This window comes from Lepisosteus oculatus, chromosome 6, assembly GCF_040954835.1.
Source record: "Lepisosteus oculatus isolate fLepOcu1 chromosome 6, fLepOcu1.hap2, whole genome shotgun sequence".
Lineage (NCBI taxonomy): Eukaryota > Metazoa > Chordata > Actinopteri > Semionotiformes > Lepisosteidae > Lepisosteus > Lepisosteus oculatus.
This window is the reverse complement of record NC_090701.1, coordinates 44,550,024-44,566,382: the sequence shown is the minus strand read 5'-3', so window position 1 is coordinate 44,566,382 and position 16,359 is coordinate 44,550,024. Positions and strand designations below refer to the sequence as shown.

General features: G+C 46.7%; 1 protein-coding gene across 1 annotated transcript; it reads right to left on the bottom strand.

Annotated features, from left to right (window-relative positions):
- Positions 1–812: 812 nt before the first annotated feature.
- Positions 813–7,246, bottom strand: LOC107076024 (lectin-like). The gene is made up of 6 exons (XM_015339336.2): positions 7,137–7,246; positions 6,498–6,569; positions 6,107–6,240; positions 4,883–5,023; positions 3,258–3,369; positions 813–2,715 (listed from the first exon to the last, which is right to left on the bottom strand). Exons 2-6 carry the CDS (start codon positions 6,553–6,555, stop codon positions 2,615–2,617), a joined length of 546 nt encoding a protein of 181 aa, XP_015194822.1. The 5' UTR covers positions 6,556–6,569; positions 7,137–7,246; the 3' UTR covers positions 813–2,614.
- Between the last annotated feature and the right edge of the window lie 9,113 nt (positions 7,247–16,359).

Genomic DNA, 16,359 nt, shown 5'->3' with positions numbered 1-16,359 from the left:
GGAAAAGTACATGGTCCTATACAGCATGTATCTGAGGGTTTGACAGGATTTAGATCCATAGTCCAGTTCTACACCGAACAGCAGAAAAAAAAAACCCGCAATATTTCGACCAAGGAGCCTTTAATTATCTTCCACAATGTGTCTTGGTTAAAATAAGCACATCTGAAATGAAAAGACTCAGATGTACAATAGCAAACGAGACAGGAGGCGCGCGCTGGAGGAGATCAAAGGATCCTCCACGCGCTCGGGCACCTCAGTCTCGCGACACACGGCCGCTGGGACTCGAGCGCCGCATCGTCACACAGGCATTATACCATCTCCAGTACAGGGCTGACGTGTAACAACAGAACACAAGACGTCTTCGAAAGAGTGCAAACCATAGGGATTGTTATTATATTATTAATGTGATAAACGGGCAAAGCCAGCCAGGGCACAATCTCCACTACAGCGGGTAGATCCTCATCTCCTCTCACTGTTATAACCCCTGTTATAAGACTGCAGCCTTCAGCAGACACACAGGTGCCAGCAGTCATCACCCCAACAATCAGTGCACCTCAACCAATCAATCAGTGCACTGCAATCAATCAATCCATCAATCAGTGCACCTCAATCAATCAATCAATTAGCTCAACTGGCTGGGTCCCTGTTGAGTGACGCCGGAGGCCGGGGTTCGAGTCCCCAGCAGAAGCGGCGGGGGCGACCATACCCACGTGAACCACACAGCCCTACAAGATTCTCGGCAGCTGGTCTGTCAGTGAAACTATGAAGGTGGGTGTGAATGTGGGTGGAAAGATTTCGGAAAGTCAATCAGATCACTTCAGAATGCTTTATTTGCGTTACAAGCGTTGCAAACGAATTACAGAATGTAGCCCTCCTCTCTGCCCTCTCCCTGACAGTCGATGGCTGGAAATACTGTGCTCACGAACCCATACTGCCATCTCCTGGCGGGCAAAGTGAATTACAGCCGGGAGCTCCCTGACCCGATCCCTAGAGAGGCAGTCCAGAATACTCACATGATCCGAACCCGTGGTTTGCCAGCCCTGGACCTGGTGTCTTCTGCCCGAGGTTGGCTTTTACATGTGCTTTCGGCTCTGAAAAGGCTGTTGCAGGTGGCATCACTATGGCACCCGAGACATGTGCGCTGCCTCCTGCTGGTGTGCATCACGCACCGATCACGCACGGAGGTGCTCGTGCGAACACAACCAGGGCGGCAAGCCCAGGAGGGACTGTGGACATGTCTTCGAGCTGGTGCACGAGGATGTTTTTAAAACCCAGGTGCCCAGGGCAGACCCAAGTGAAGAGAGCAGCTCGCTTCAGACACGCATGAGGGAGCTCCAGCCATCAGCGGCTCAGCTGGAATGCAAACCAGCAGAGAGCTGGGTCCCTCTGGACCACAGCTGGGGACGCCCTGGGCTGAGCTCTCTTCTACCCTGCCTGCCACTCCCACCACTAATAATAGCCAACCCAGAACCTTTCGGTTCTGCTTAAACACTTCTCTAATCTTCTCTGTAGCAGTGGGGATTTTATTTCAGTATCTGAACTACAAGTGGGAAATTTGCATGTACTGCACCATGTCGCATCCCGAACGCTGAGCTGCAGGATTTCTCCGCACATGCCCCATTGGCTGCAGACTGGACACGATGATGATGATGATGATGATGAGCCCAGGTTCAGAGAGAGGACTTCATCCTCGGGTATGGAGGTTTACTGCAGTGCCTTTATGACTTCACTGCCACTGTTACCTCGACTGGACCATGTATTGACTCCAGTGTCTATCAGATGTTACCCTGATTCCACTGTGCTTTAGTATAGCCTGCTCTGCCTTCATCCATGGAGCTCTGCAGGAAACTCCCGACAGAGAACAGGCCTCGAGGCAGAGAACAGGCTGCTCCGGATCTAAGCGTTGCAAAGCAGAACGTAAAAGAAAACCAAAAGCTGGGGTTGGGATGAGGCTGCATGAGGATAGTTTACAGCATCTCTGCCCCCCTGCTCCTCTGTTAGACAGCTCACTCTGATGCAGAGTCACCACTGAGCAGACCAGTGAGCCGCCCTGTAGTGAACATAGGGTGCTTACACTATAGTGCAAGAGAACCATTGAAGACATCCTAATTTTCATACGGATTGCATTGAATTATATTTGGGCACAAAAATGAAATAAGTGGAGGAAAGGGACACAGGCACACAGATGAGCCCAGTAATACTCAGAAGATCCTGTGTCACTGGCTAAACAGCCAATCAGCAATATTGATTGACACTATTCTCAAAAACCTGAAGGGAATCACTTCACCTGTTTTTTTCAGAATGTCAAATAAGCCTGTCAGTTGGTTAACAAGCTGTTTTAATTCCTAGATTCAGAGTTACTAAAGAGCTAAAGAACATCAGCTCTCTGGGTATGCCAGAACTGGCCAGAGCAGTTGGACTCCTGGACCTCAGGTGTCCTACCGTCCTGGACCTCAGGCGTCTCACCCCCCTGGATCTCTGAGTGTCCTCCCCAGAGGAAGTAGAGAGATGCTGTCGTCAGAGTGGTTTAAAAGGATGGAGAGGGAGCAGGGAAGAGGAGATGATATAACCTAGACCTGCAGGGGTACCCTGGCCTGCCCCAGCCCCCAGTGGACTACAGGGCACTGCTGGGATCGTCCGTCTCCATCTGAGTGAGGGACAGCTGGCAGACAAAAGGCCTGGGTGAAGTACAATAAAGGTCATTCCACTTGTCCCCTGTAAGAAGACAGACAGAGATTGTCAATCAGCCCATTGGAGTCAATGAGGACAGAACACAACTAAGGTACCTATTATGCAAATTGAACTTTTGCACTTATAATATAAGAGAGTATTATTAGAGACAGGATCCTATGAGTGTATGGGAAATATTATTCTAGACAGAATTCTATCAGTGTAATTACAGTATATGAAAAAGTGGTACCCAATTAGACATACTTACAGAAAGACAGAGAAACGGGCAGAAAGGCAGACACAGAAAGACGGGCATATACATGCAGACACAATACAGAAAGACAGAGAGATAGAGAGACAGTGACAAAGGCAGGGAGGACAATGAGACGGATTTACAGAACGTCAGAGACAGACAGTGACAGAGGGAAACAGAATGACGAGACAGATTTATACAAAGGCAGTGACACAGGCCTGTCACAGACAGAATTAAAAGACGTACTTAGAGAGACAGAGAAGCTTTGGGAAAGACGGACACTGACTCTGGACAAGCAGAGACATGTACAGACGGAATACTGAGACACACTCACTGTGAGAGTTCATTTCAAGGCAGTGTTCATTTCCAGAACAATTGTTTGGCTCTCCTGGAGCCCAGGCGGTGTAATTCCATCTGCTCCCATCCAACCACAGATACTTCAGGGACTGAGGGAAAAGGACAGCGGTCTCTGTGTCAGAGGCACTAACTCTTTAAAAGCATGCATCCATGCTTCCCAGGTTTCACTTGCATTAATCATAACTCCACACTCTTAAACTGTTTTCACACTGTCGCAGATTTACCAGCCCCTCCTGTAGCTGTACAGAACCATCGGCGCTCTTCCTGTGGTTTTACCATATTCTCTGTGACCTTAGATCTGCTACAGTGTCACAGTGATCCACTGTATCTTTACCACACTGTCACAGTAATCTACTACAGATATACTACAGTGTTGCAGTGATCCACTTTATCTTTACCACACTGTCACAGTAATCTACTACAGATATACTACAGTGTTGCAGTGATCCACTGTATCTTTACCACACTGTCACAGTAATTACTACAGATATACTACAGTGTCGCAGTGATTCACTGTATCTTTACCACACTGTTACAGTAATCTACTATAGATATACTACAGCTTGACAGTGATCTACTCTATCTTTACCACACTGTCACAGTAATCACTATAGATATACTACAGTTTCACAGTGATCTACTGTATCTTTACCACACTGTCACAGTAATCTACTATAGATCGACTACTACAGTGTCACAGTGATCTACTGTATCTTTACCACACTGTCACAGTAATCTACTATAGATCGACTACTACAGTGTCACAGTGATCTACTGTATCTTTACCACACTGTCACAGTAATCTACTATAGATCGACTACTACAGTGTCACAGTGATCTACAGTATCTTTACCACACTGTCACAGTACTTACTATAGATATACTGTACTACTGCAGTGATCACAGCAAACGTTTCATTTAGTGTGAACAGAACTAAATCAGTATTTATCTAGTAACCGAATGGGTGATGACACTGCTTGTGATTTTAAAGCTGACAAATGAGCTGTCAAGAAATAAACAAAATGTAAAAAGAAGCACGAAAGATTTTCAAAGAAAATAAACTTTCCCAGAAAATGAACACATGATCACTTTCTTTCTTCTTGGGCACTGACTACACCGAGGGTCTGTACTAAAACATTGTGGCTTTAATGGATATAAGTTCACAGTAGAACTGTTATTTGTAGTTTTGTATCGAAGTCTGCAATGCTACTCTGTTCTCATCTGTGGATTAGCGCTTTGCATTCAAATGTGCATTCATTTTCAGTTCCCTTATTGTTTCTAAGTTCTTTTTTGTGTCTGAGGGGGGATCTGTACAGCATTTGTTCATCCAGTTTTCATTTCTTTCTTTGAGTGTTTGCAAAACCACAGGAAGTCTGCAATTCCTCTTTTCCTCTGACCACCTCCTGTTACTTTCTACCCTCATTTCTCTCTCCCAGTGTCCCCTTGCCGCCACCTAGTGGCCAAAACCCGTGTCGACACTCTCAGAAGCAGCGGCTCAGTGGAGCTCTCCAATCCAACACGTGCTGGCTGCAGTCTTGTATTCCAAAGATTGTGTTGCGAACTGATATTGCAACCTGACATATCCACGGCGGTTTTCCTCACCCCTGGGAAACGAAAACCTCCTAACCAGATGCCGGGAGAATTGCACTTCTTCTTCAGGGTCAGGTGGTAGATCAACACGTTCTCGGTTGGGGAGTGGATGGAGGCCAGGTGGCTTCGAGGGGAGAGGCTCCTGCAGTACATCTGGGGGAACAGCGGACGGGACAGAGGTCAGGCTGGCTCCTCCGAAAGGCCACAGACAACCAGCAGAGCTCCCACACCAGAGAGAGGAGTGACACAGCTCTCCCTGACAGAGCTCCCACACCAGAGAGAGGAGTGACACAGCTCTCCCCGACAGAGCTCCCACACCAGAGAGAGGAGTGACACAGCTCTCCCCGACACAGCTCCCACACCAGAGAGAGGAGTGACACAGCTCTCCCTGACAGCGCTCCCACACCAGAGAGAGGAGTGACACAGCTCTCCCTGACACAGCTCCCACACCAGAGAGAGGAGTGACACAGCTCTCCCTGACACAGCTCCCACGCCAGAGAGAGGAGTGACACAGCTCTCCCCGACAGCGCTCCCACGCCAGAGAGAGGAGTGACACAGCTCTCCCTGACACAGCTCCCACACCAGAGAGAGGAGTGACACAGCTCTCCCTGACAGCGCTCCCACGCCAGAGAGAGGAGTGACACAGCTCTCCCCGACAGCGCTCCCACACCAGAGAGAGGAGTGACACAGCTCTCCCCGACAGCGCTCCCACGCCAGAGAGAGGAGTGACACAGCTCTCCCCGACAGCGCTCCCACGCCAGAGAGAGGAGTGACACAGCTCTCCCCGACAGCGCTCCCACGCCAGAGGGAGGAGTGACACAGCTCTCCCTGACAGCGCTCCCACGCCAGAGAGAGGAGTGACACAGCTCTCCCCGACAGCGCTCCCACGCCAGAGGGAGGAGTGACACAGCTCTCCCCGACAGCGCTCCCACACCAGAGAGAGGAGTGACACAGCTCTCCCCGACAGCGCTCCCACACCAGAGAGAGGAGTGACACAGCTCTCCCTGACAGCGCTCCCACACCAGAGAGAGGAGTGACACAGCTCTCCCTGACAGCGCTCCCACACCAGAGAGAGGAGTGACACAGCTCTCCCTGACGGCACTGGGCAGTGAGCCCTGAAAATGCATGACCTAATCTGCATTTCTTGGAGAAATATTTGGCAGTTGATTAGAAACATTTGAAAGTTTACGATATTTAAAGACGGTCTTAATTTATATTGACCTATAGATTTGTTACCTCTGCATCCAGAAATGGTTTGATTTGGTGAAAGAACTTAAAACATTTCTTGCCGACTTTGAACCAGTCATTGAATCCAGCCTTATTGCATCGTGGAGGACACAGACCACCGCTACAGCCATGGAGTCCTGGAACTTCACGTAGAGACAGAGCAATCAATCAATCAATCAATCAACCAATCAACCAATCAACCAATCAATCAAATAGCCTTAAAATGTGTTGTCAAGAAAAGAACAGCTCTAAGACCAGCCCCCTGCAGACCTGCAGAGTCGCGTGGGGAGAGACAGGCGCTGAGGTGTCATGGCGAATCAGAGAGTAGTGGAAACCAAGCAGAATGAACTGTGCCAGCCTGGACAGACCCGGGCTGTGAGTGCTAAATGAAGAGGCTTACCTGCAGCAGACAGCACTGCTATTGCGCCCAGAACACACAGCAGAAGCACAGCCTTCATCTCCAGAGTTGATACTGCAGGAGGAGAGAGAATTAACCCTCAAAATGCCAGTCAGAATGCCCAGGAGATGAGCCTCATGGGACACAGAGACACAGAGACACAAGCCATCTTCCATTTATTTTGTGTATACAGACTTTAACGTTCAGGCTTTTTCTTTTTGAAATAAAGTTGGACATAACATTGAGTACAAGTAAGGGTTTACGGCAAACTGAAAAGAGAAGAAAGGAAACAATGTTCCTGCTGTGCAGCCTTCTTTGGGATCGATGCCTTTTTTTTTCAACATGGAATAAACCTTTACTTATTCCTTTGCCGCCTGACGCAGCTCCCTGCTTGAATAACATTTAGTACCGTGCTTCAACAGACAGTTTCTTGATACCACATCTTAGATAACTAGAGCACATGGCAATTAATTGCACAGTTTTCTCCACCACATGGGCTTTGAGGCTGAGATGCAAGAGTTATTTTCGAGTCGTTTGAAGCAGAGCACTTGTTAAACGAGGAGAGTGCTGTGTCCAGCTCTCCCACTGATTTCTGTTAGTACCTACCGGAGGAGTCTGCAAGCGAAGCTGTTTCATACATACCCAGTGCAGTGACGGGCGTCCTCCTGTCCGAGCCGTTCTTGTCCCTCTGTCGCCAGGACCTCTGAGCTCAGCTCGGACAGGGGCGGCAGCATTTATAGCTCCTGGGTTTGGCGTTTTTCACCTGCCTTATAAGGCGACGTTCTGGAAAGTGCTGCCCTCTGGGTTCCCAGAGTCCTTTGTGCCTCTGGGCACGTTGGCTTTCCACAATGCGGCTTGTCACGTCCACTCGTGTGAGTGTGAGTGGCTTTGACACCTCTCACTGTCCGTGTGCGGTTCACGTGCACACGCTAAGAACAGACTCACTCCTGTTTGTGGGAGCTGTGTGTGCTCCACAGCTAGCAGTAAGAGGGGTCCGTTTCGAGTGTTCTGCCCCACAGCGCGCAACATTCAGAAAAAGACAAGATTTTCTCTGAAAACATCAGAAAAAAAAGAAGGTTGAGGATGAGTTGTGAGAATTTGTTGTGGAGCGATCCTGCTGCTCTGTGCCCCTGCCTGCACACAGATTGGGCCCAAGAGTGAGGAACTGCAGACTGGAAACCAGCATTTCATAGACAGATTAAAACAAAATAAAGAGGAACTAGTTTAAGACAAGGAAGGCGATACAAAAGTACATGATAAAGGGCAAGAATTTAAGGACATAAAAAGCTTAGTATTATTTTCTTCTCGTGTCTGTGCATTGAGAGTCTGAGGGCTTTACTAACAGTTATAGGGCTCAGCAATACGCTATCATACCACAGGCAGCAAGAATAATACTGATGAACACTGAAGTATAAACACACACACTTAAGGGAAGTGGTCCAGAACTCTTTTCAATCTGTCTTTTCTATGTTCTATGTTTTTTTCTGTGTCTAAGTTTGAGGTTTGTGTTTGTGTTAAGAAGTCCTGTGTGCTAGAAGGAAGAAGCTCACAGGACGGAGACTGTTACAGTTCACACTTGGTGCTTAACGTGTTTTTATGCATCTGTTTAGACAGAGATTAAAGAGAAAGACTGAGCCAGAAATTCACAGACTTTGCATTTCAACATACTTTATTTCTGACAGCTTTTGCAAAAAGCAACCCGTCCATTTTCTAAGTGCTGCTTCCAATTCAGGGTCACGGCGGAGCCACAGTCTATCCTGGCAAGCACCAGGTGCAAGGCGGGGTACACCCTGGACAGGACGCCAGTCCATTGCGGGGCACCCAGAAACACACACACCCCAGGGCATATTTTCCCAGAAGCCAGCTAACCTGCCTGAATCTCTTTGGACTGTGGGAGGAAACCGGAGCACCCAAAGGATACCCACATGAACACAGGGAGAACATACAAACTACACACAGAGCCCACCCCAACCCCAGTTGAACCCAGAGCTCATTGTATGTTATGTAGTGTAGTTTGTGTCACTGTCATCATTAATAAACATCTGTTTAACCAAGTGCACCTGGATTATTACTCTTTTCACCAAAGCTGTTTCAGAGAAAGAATTCATGTGCCTCTAATTACACCAACCACTCGGGTATATTCTGGAGAAATCACTTACAAGCTGGGAGTTATGAATAAATATTTTATTTGTGGACTAAACTGCTTGGTCAATCTCTGATTTTCACCATTTTCATAACCCCCCTTTGTACCAGTTGCTGTCAGTACAGGATTCTCTGGTTCAAGTAGTTTTGTGCGAGAGTAAAGAGTAATAATTTACAGAAGTAGATTTAATATTTGTGCAGCGTTTTCCTCGAATTGTACAATGGCATCGACACGGAACGTTATCACTATAATTATGCACTGCCATGTCTCCCATGCACGTTTTTCACGGCATTCAACAGCGCTCATCTGAACTCATGTGGGAGCTCACAATGCAGGGCCAACACGAGACAGTGGGCATTGATTTGGGCCAGAGCAGCATCACTGCTGGCCACCCAGTGCTGCTGAAGAAAACCAGGCCTGCGTTTGGGCTGGGCAGACCAAAACTGTCTGCGGTGATTCGGCCTTTCTTGCAGGAGCTGTTCATGGAACCTGGTTAAGCATCAATCCAGTGACCTGCCTGTTTACCCCAGGATGAAAGGACCTGGATGGATTAGGTTTCCAGCTGCCAAGCGGAGGGGATGTTTGCTGAGATGCAGTGATCAAAGCAATCATATAGCTAGTTGGCCTAGTTAATTACGTTGTGGGTAAATGATTTAGTGTCTATCAGCAGTCCAGAAACACGCTGTATAAGTGTTGCGCCACACCCCCGGAGGACTCGTCATTCCACCTCGCATTCCAGCACGGTTCCCAGTTAGACCATTTACCCCAGCCCTTCACACTCTCCCCTGGGCTCAGTATTGGGGTTTTCATGGTTAGAGCTACTTCAGCTTTTTACTATTACTTACTACTTGGTTTTTGGCTTCCTGACCCTGGTTTGTTCTCCGACTACGTCTCCCGGTTTTGGTTTTGGTACTTTGGTTCTCGTTCTGGTTTTGATTCTCGGCTTCCGGCTCCACTTCTGGTTTTGTACTTTTGCACTGGTTTGTTAACCTTCTTCTTTCGGACCTCGGACTGTTATTTCGACTACGCCTCTGGGGATTGCCCTGGTTTTTCTGCCTCACTAATATTTTCTAACAATAAGTTTAGATCTGGAGAGGAGAAGAAGAGAAGAGAGAGAGGGGAGTCTGGAGGAGCTGAAACTTGAAGCTTGTGCCAGGCGAGAGCCCTTACTTCATGATCATCCAGACAAAACCCGACTACAGCTCAGTGTTCCAGCCTTGCTAGAGAGAGCGTGCTGTTCTGTGTTCTTAGGGAACCTGGGTTGCCTGAAAAAAATATCTCGGTTAAAGACAGCTTTTCCTGCTTGTGAATGCATTTTTAGAATAGAGAGATAAACTCCCCTTTATTTTGTTGTTTCCGGGTTTGTGGAAAGAGAGGGATTTAACTGCAGGTTAGAAGGCAGCTTATCTCTTATTTTATTCTCTGTAGGCTTTATTTAAGAGTCGAATGCTAGGAAGCAGCCTGGTGTCTTCTGGGTGACTAGAACGTTAGGCCTCTGGAACGCCTTGTCTGTACATACTGTAAATATAGTAACTTGTGCGTGGTATTTTTGCTGTGCGTAGCGTAGTTTGTGTCACTGTGATTGTTAATAAATACTTGTTTAACCGAGTGTGCCTGGGTTATTACTCTTTTCACCACAGCTGTGCCAGAGAACAAAGAATTCACGTGCCTCTAGTTATGCCAACCAATCGGGTATAATCTGGAGAAGTCACTTACAAGTTAGGGGGTTAAACATATTTATTTTACTTATTGACTAAACTGCTCGGTCGATCCCTAATACTCATTATTTTCGCAACCCCCCTCTTTTGTATCAATATGTTCTCATCTCTTCCAAAGATAAATTGAATTTCAGCTACTAAAAGTATTGATGGGATCAACATGCTCTCCTTATGTATACACTATCTTAGTTTTATGTCCACTTGAATAATTCTTGTGTGCTAGAAAGAAGCAGCTCTCAGTTCACAGCTTCTCTGGATGGGGGAGGGTGTCAGTAGGACTGAGATGAGATGAGATGGGGGTATCTGTGTGGGCAAGTGACTGACTCTAACCTCTAACTGGAACCTTTGTTGCAATTCTTGCAAAACAGCCATAAACCCACAAGAAACACTTGATGTTTATCACAGATATCACATATGCACCCAGTGTCACACAGCTCCTTTACACATAATTCACCCTGCAAACATCTGCACCCAGTGCCTGGGCCTGAGGGGAGTCTGGTGTGGTCACATGTCTGTGTCTAGGACAATCTGCTCAGGATCATTGCAGTCCAGGACACAAGAGGAGATTAACACCTGGCTGAAGAGTAGAGAAAAGACTTGTGTTTATAGGGCAATCTGACTGCAAATGTAACTACACAGACTTTTTTAATAGCATAGAAGACTACAGAATTTTTCTAACTCTCTCACACTGAAAGAGCTGGTACGTAATGAGAGGGACAGAAGACTGCAGAACCAAATGAAATAACAATAAAATAAACAGTGTGATAATTTTAATCCCAAAACTGGCAACTTGCTTCTATTTATCCTAAAGGATCTTCAACTAAACAACATTTGATTCCAATGGTAGAAGATGAGAAAACATTACACAAGCGGTGGTGAAAACCTCCTATTCTCTTATCCCTTCTGTCTCTTCAAAGTATCTCAGTTTTTTTCTGAGATATTGATTCTGACATTGGTGATCTCTTACCAAAAATGAGAGATAAAGTGGGACTTTATATATGTGTGTAGGTATCTGTCACGGCCTAAACACTGAACACTGAACCCTGGGGTGAGACCCAGCTGTCCTTCATGTCCAGTAGCCAGGGCACCGGCCCTACACACTGTGTGAGTGTCTTGTGTTCCTGGGCCAGGAGCTGGGCTGAACTCAGCAGTTGGGTCAGATCCTGCTGAGGGATCAGGTTTGACTTCCACATTGCTGTTTTTACTCCTCATGATGAAGAAGAAAATGAAAGTGTTCAGATCATCATGTGAGAACAGTGTTTTTTAGGAAGAAATTCGGCAGAATGGGCAAAACCTGCTCCAAGCTGGTGTGGAAAATTGGCAGAAACTCACCTGAGCAGACTTGTGATTGCTGCCAAACTCGCTTCCACCAAATATCAAGATCATGGGTCTGAGCACTGCTCTTCTTAAACCCTTGTGTTCTTTGTAGCAACAGAGACAGCAGGCAGCCCTGTCTGACTCCTGTTTTCACCATGAAGATGTCGGCAAGTGTCCATTGAGAACTACTCTACTAAATGACTGTAGGTAAAGCTACAACTCCTCCAGAGTTCCATGATATGCCATGATTTCCCACAGGGTGCTTGATCAAGGCTGTCGAAGGCTTTCTGCAAGTCCACAGCTGTCAGATGTATTCCTCCCTCTGGTCTAATTGACAGTGAGAAAGACCACAGCAAAGTGATGGGTGCAAGACCTGTCCTGTCTGAATCCTGCCTGGTCTCTCAGTTCTTGACCCAGAACTTTTGACAGCCTTTCTAGGATGATCCTGCTCTAGACTTTCCTCGGCACAGATAAAAGCATAATGCCCCTGTAGCTGTTGCCTTTTCTGGAGAGTTCTGCTGGATGACCTACAGTCCACTCTGGGTACTTCTTCCTCCTTCCATACCTGTTTGAAGAGTTGATACAGCAGGTCTGCTGCCTCGGCCTGGTCTGGGGGTACCCCATCATCTCTGGGCGCCATCGTTGTCAGGAGAAGCAGCGAAGCGGCTGGTTGGGACCCCATGCGAGGCTGTGGTAGATAAGTCCCGGAAGGGTTCCGGAAAGTTTAGGAACCAAATCCTAAAAACGGAAAGTGATGCCGTAGTCAAGGGATTGAGGAAGGGTTTCGAGAGCCCAAAGAAGATTAGGTTTAAAGTGCTCTTTCCCAAAAAGGTAAAGCGAGGGTTGAGCTCGGAAGAGGGAACCTCAGTAGTGAGCGGAGACTGAGTGGGTATAAATAGTGAAGAGCCTGAGGAATGATAATTGATTAATTAGTGCGTGCGCGGGTGAGAGGTGCTCGTACAGAAGTAGATTTCATATTTGTGCAGCGTTTTCCTCGAATTGTACAATGGCATTGACACAGAACGTTATCACTATAATTATGCACTGCCATGTCTCCCATGCACGTTTTTCACGGCATTCAACAGCGCTCATCTGAACTCATGTGGGAGCTCACAATGCAGGGCCAACACGAGACAGTGGGCATTGATTTGGGCCAGAGCAGCATCACTGCTGGCCACCCAGTGCTGCTGAAGAAAACCAGGCCTGCTTTTGGGCTGGGCAGACCAAAACTGTCTGCGGTGATTCGGCCTTTCTTGCAGGAGCTGTTCATGGAACCTGGTTAAGCATCAATCCAGTGACCTGCCTGTTTACCCCAGGATGAAAGGACCTGGATGGATTAGGTTTCCAGCTGCCAAGTGGAGGGGATGTTTGCTGAGATGCAGTGATCAAAGCAATCATATAGCTAGTTGGCCTAGTTAATTACGTTGTGGGTAAATGATTTAGTGTCTATCAGCAGTCCAGAAACACGCTGTATAAGTGTTGCGCCACACCCCCGGAGGACTCGTCATTCCACCTCGCATTCCAGCACGGTTCCCAGTTAGACCATTTACCCCAGCCCTTCACACTCTCCTCTGGGCTCAGTATTGGGGTTTTCATGGTTAGAGCTACTTCAGCTTTTTACTATTACTTACTACTTGGTTTTTGGCTTCCTGACCCTGGTTTGTTCTCCGACTACGTCTCCCGGTTTTGGTTTTGGTACTTTGGTTCTCGTTCTGGTTTTGATTCTCGGCTTCCGGCTCCACTTCTGGTTTTGTACTTTTGCACTGGTTTGTTAACCTTCTTCTTTCGGACCTCGGACTGTTATTTCGACTACGCCTCTGGGGATTGCCCTGGTTTTTCTGCCTCACTAATATTTTCTAACAATAAGTTTAGATCTGGAGAGGAGAAGAAGAGAAGAGAGAGAGGGGAGTCTGGAGGAGCTGAAACTTGAAGCTTGTGCCAGGCGAGAGCCCTTACTTCATGATCATCCAGACAAAACCCGACTACAGCTCAGTGTTCCAGCCTTGCTAGAGAGAGCGTGCTGTTCTGTGTTCTTAGGGAACCTGGGTTGCCTGAAAAAAATATCTCGGTTAAAGACAGCTTTTCCTGCTTGTGAATGCATTTTTAGAATAGAGAGATAAACTCCCCTTTATTTTGTTGTTTCCGGGTTTGTGGAAAGAGAGGGATTTAACTGCAGGTTAGAAGGCAGCTTATCTCTTATTTTATTCTCTGTAGGCTTTATTTAAGAGTCGAATGCTAGGAAGCAGCCTGGTGTCTTCTGGGTGACTAGAACGTTAGGCCTCTGGAACGCCTTGTCTGTACATACTGTAAATATAGTAACTTGTGCGTGGTATTTTTGTTGTGCGTAGCGTAGTTTGTGTCACTGTGATTGTTAATAAATACTTGTTTAACCGAGTGTGCCTGGGTTATTACTCTTTTCACCACAGCTGTGCCAGAGAACAAAGAATTCACGTGCCTCTAGTTATGCCAACCAATCGGGTATAATCTGGAGAAGTCACTTACAAGTTAGGGGGTTAAACTTATTTATTTTACTTATTGACTAAACTGCTCGGTCGATCCCTAATACTCATTATTTTCGCAACCCCCCTCTTTTGTATCAATATGTTCTCATCTCTTCCAAAGATAAATTGAATTTCAGCTACTAAAAGTATTGATGGGATCAACATGCTCTCCTTATGTAAACACTATCTTAGTTTTATGTCCACTTGAATAATTCTTGTGTGCTAGAAAGAAGCAGCTCTCAGTTCACAGCTTCTCTGGATGGGGGAGGGTGTCAGTAGGACTGAGATGAGATGAGATGGGGGTATCTGTGTGGGCAAGTGACTGACTCTAACCTCTAACTGGAAACTTTGTTGCAATTCTTGCAAAACAGCCATAAACCCACAAGAAACACTTGATGTTTATCACAGATATCACATATGCACCCAGTGTCACACAGCTCCTTTACACATAATTCACCCTGCAAACATCTGCACCCAGTGCCTGGGCCTGAGGGGAGTCTGGTGTGGTCACATGTCTGTGTCTAGGACAATATGCTCAGGATCATTGCAGTCCAGGACACAAGAGGAGATTAACACCTGGCTGAAGAGTAGAGAAAAGACTTGTCTTTATAGGGCAATCTGACTGCAAATGTAACTACACAGACTTTTGTAATAGCATAGAAGACTACAGAATTTTTCTAACTCGCTCACACTGAAAGAGCTGGTACGTAATGAGAGGGACAGAAGACTGCAGAACCAAATGAAATAACAATAAAATAAACAGTGTGATAATTTTAATCCAAAAACTGGCAACTTGCTTCTAGTTATCCTAAAGGATCTTCAACTAAAAAACATTTGATTCCAATGGTAGAAGATGAGAAAACATTACACAAGCGGTGGTGAAAATGTTAAAACCTCCTATTCTCTTATCCCTTCTGTCTCTTCAAAGTGTCTCAGTTTTTTTCTGAGATCTTGATTCTGACATTGGTGATCTCTTACTGAAAATGAGAGATAAAGTGGGACTTTATTTTATTCATAATTTATAATTTGCTCATATGTGTGTAGGTATCTGTCACGGCCTAAACACTGAACACTGAACCCTGGGGTGAGACCCAGCTGTCCTTCATGTCCAGTAGCCAGGGCACCGGCCCTACACACTGTGTGAGTGTCTTGTGTTCCTGGGCCAGGAGCTGGGCTGAACTCAGCAGTTGGGTCAGATCCTGCTGAGGGATCAGGTTTGACTTCCACATTGCTGTTTTTACTCCTCATGATGAAGAAGAAAATGAAAGTGTTCAGATCATCATGTGAGAACAGTGTTTTTTAGGAAGAAATTCGGCAGAATGGGCAAAACCTGCTCCAAGCCGGTGTGCAAAATTGGCAGAAACTCACCTGAGCAGACTTGTGTTTGCTGCCAAACTCGCTTCCACCAAATATCGAGATCATGGGTCTGAGCACTGCTCTTCTTAAACCCTTGTGTTCTTTGTAGCAACAGAGACAGCAGGCAGCCCTGTCTGACTCCTGTTTTCACCATGAAGATGTCGGCATGTGTCCATTGAGAACAACTCTTCTAAATGACTGTAGGTAAAGCTACAACTCCTCCAGAGTTCCATGATATGCCATGATTTCCCACAGGGTGCTTGATCAAGGCTGTCGAAGGCTTTCTGCAAGTCCACAGCTGTCAGATGTATTCCTCCTTCTGGTCTAATTGACAGTGAGAAAGACCACAGCAAAGTGATGGATGCAAGACCTGTCCTGTCTGAATCCTGCCTGGTCTCTCAGTTCTTGACCCAGAACTTTTGACAGCCTTTCTAGGATGATCCTGCTCTAGACTTTCCTCGGCCCAGATAAAAGCATAATGCCCCTGTAGCTGTTGCCTTTTCTGGAGAGTTCTGCTGGATGACCTACAGTCCACTCTGGGTACTTCTTCCTCCTTCCATACCTGTTCGAAGAGTTGATACAGCAGGTCTGCTGCCTCGGCCTGGTCTGGGGGTACCCCATCATCTCTGGGCGCCATCGTTGTCAGGAGAAGCAGCGAAGCGGCTGGTTGGGACCCCATGCGAGGCTGTGGTAGATAAGTCCCGGAAGGGTTCCGGAAAGTTTAGGAACCAAATCCTAAAAACGGAAAGTGATGCCGTAGTCAAGGGATTGAGGAAGGGTTTCGAGAGCCCAAAGACGATTAGGTTTAAAGTGCTCTTTCCCAAAAAGGT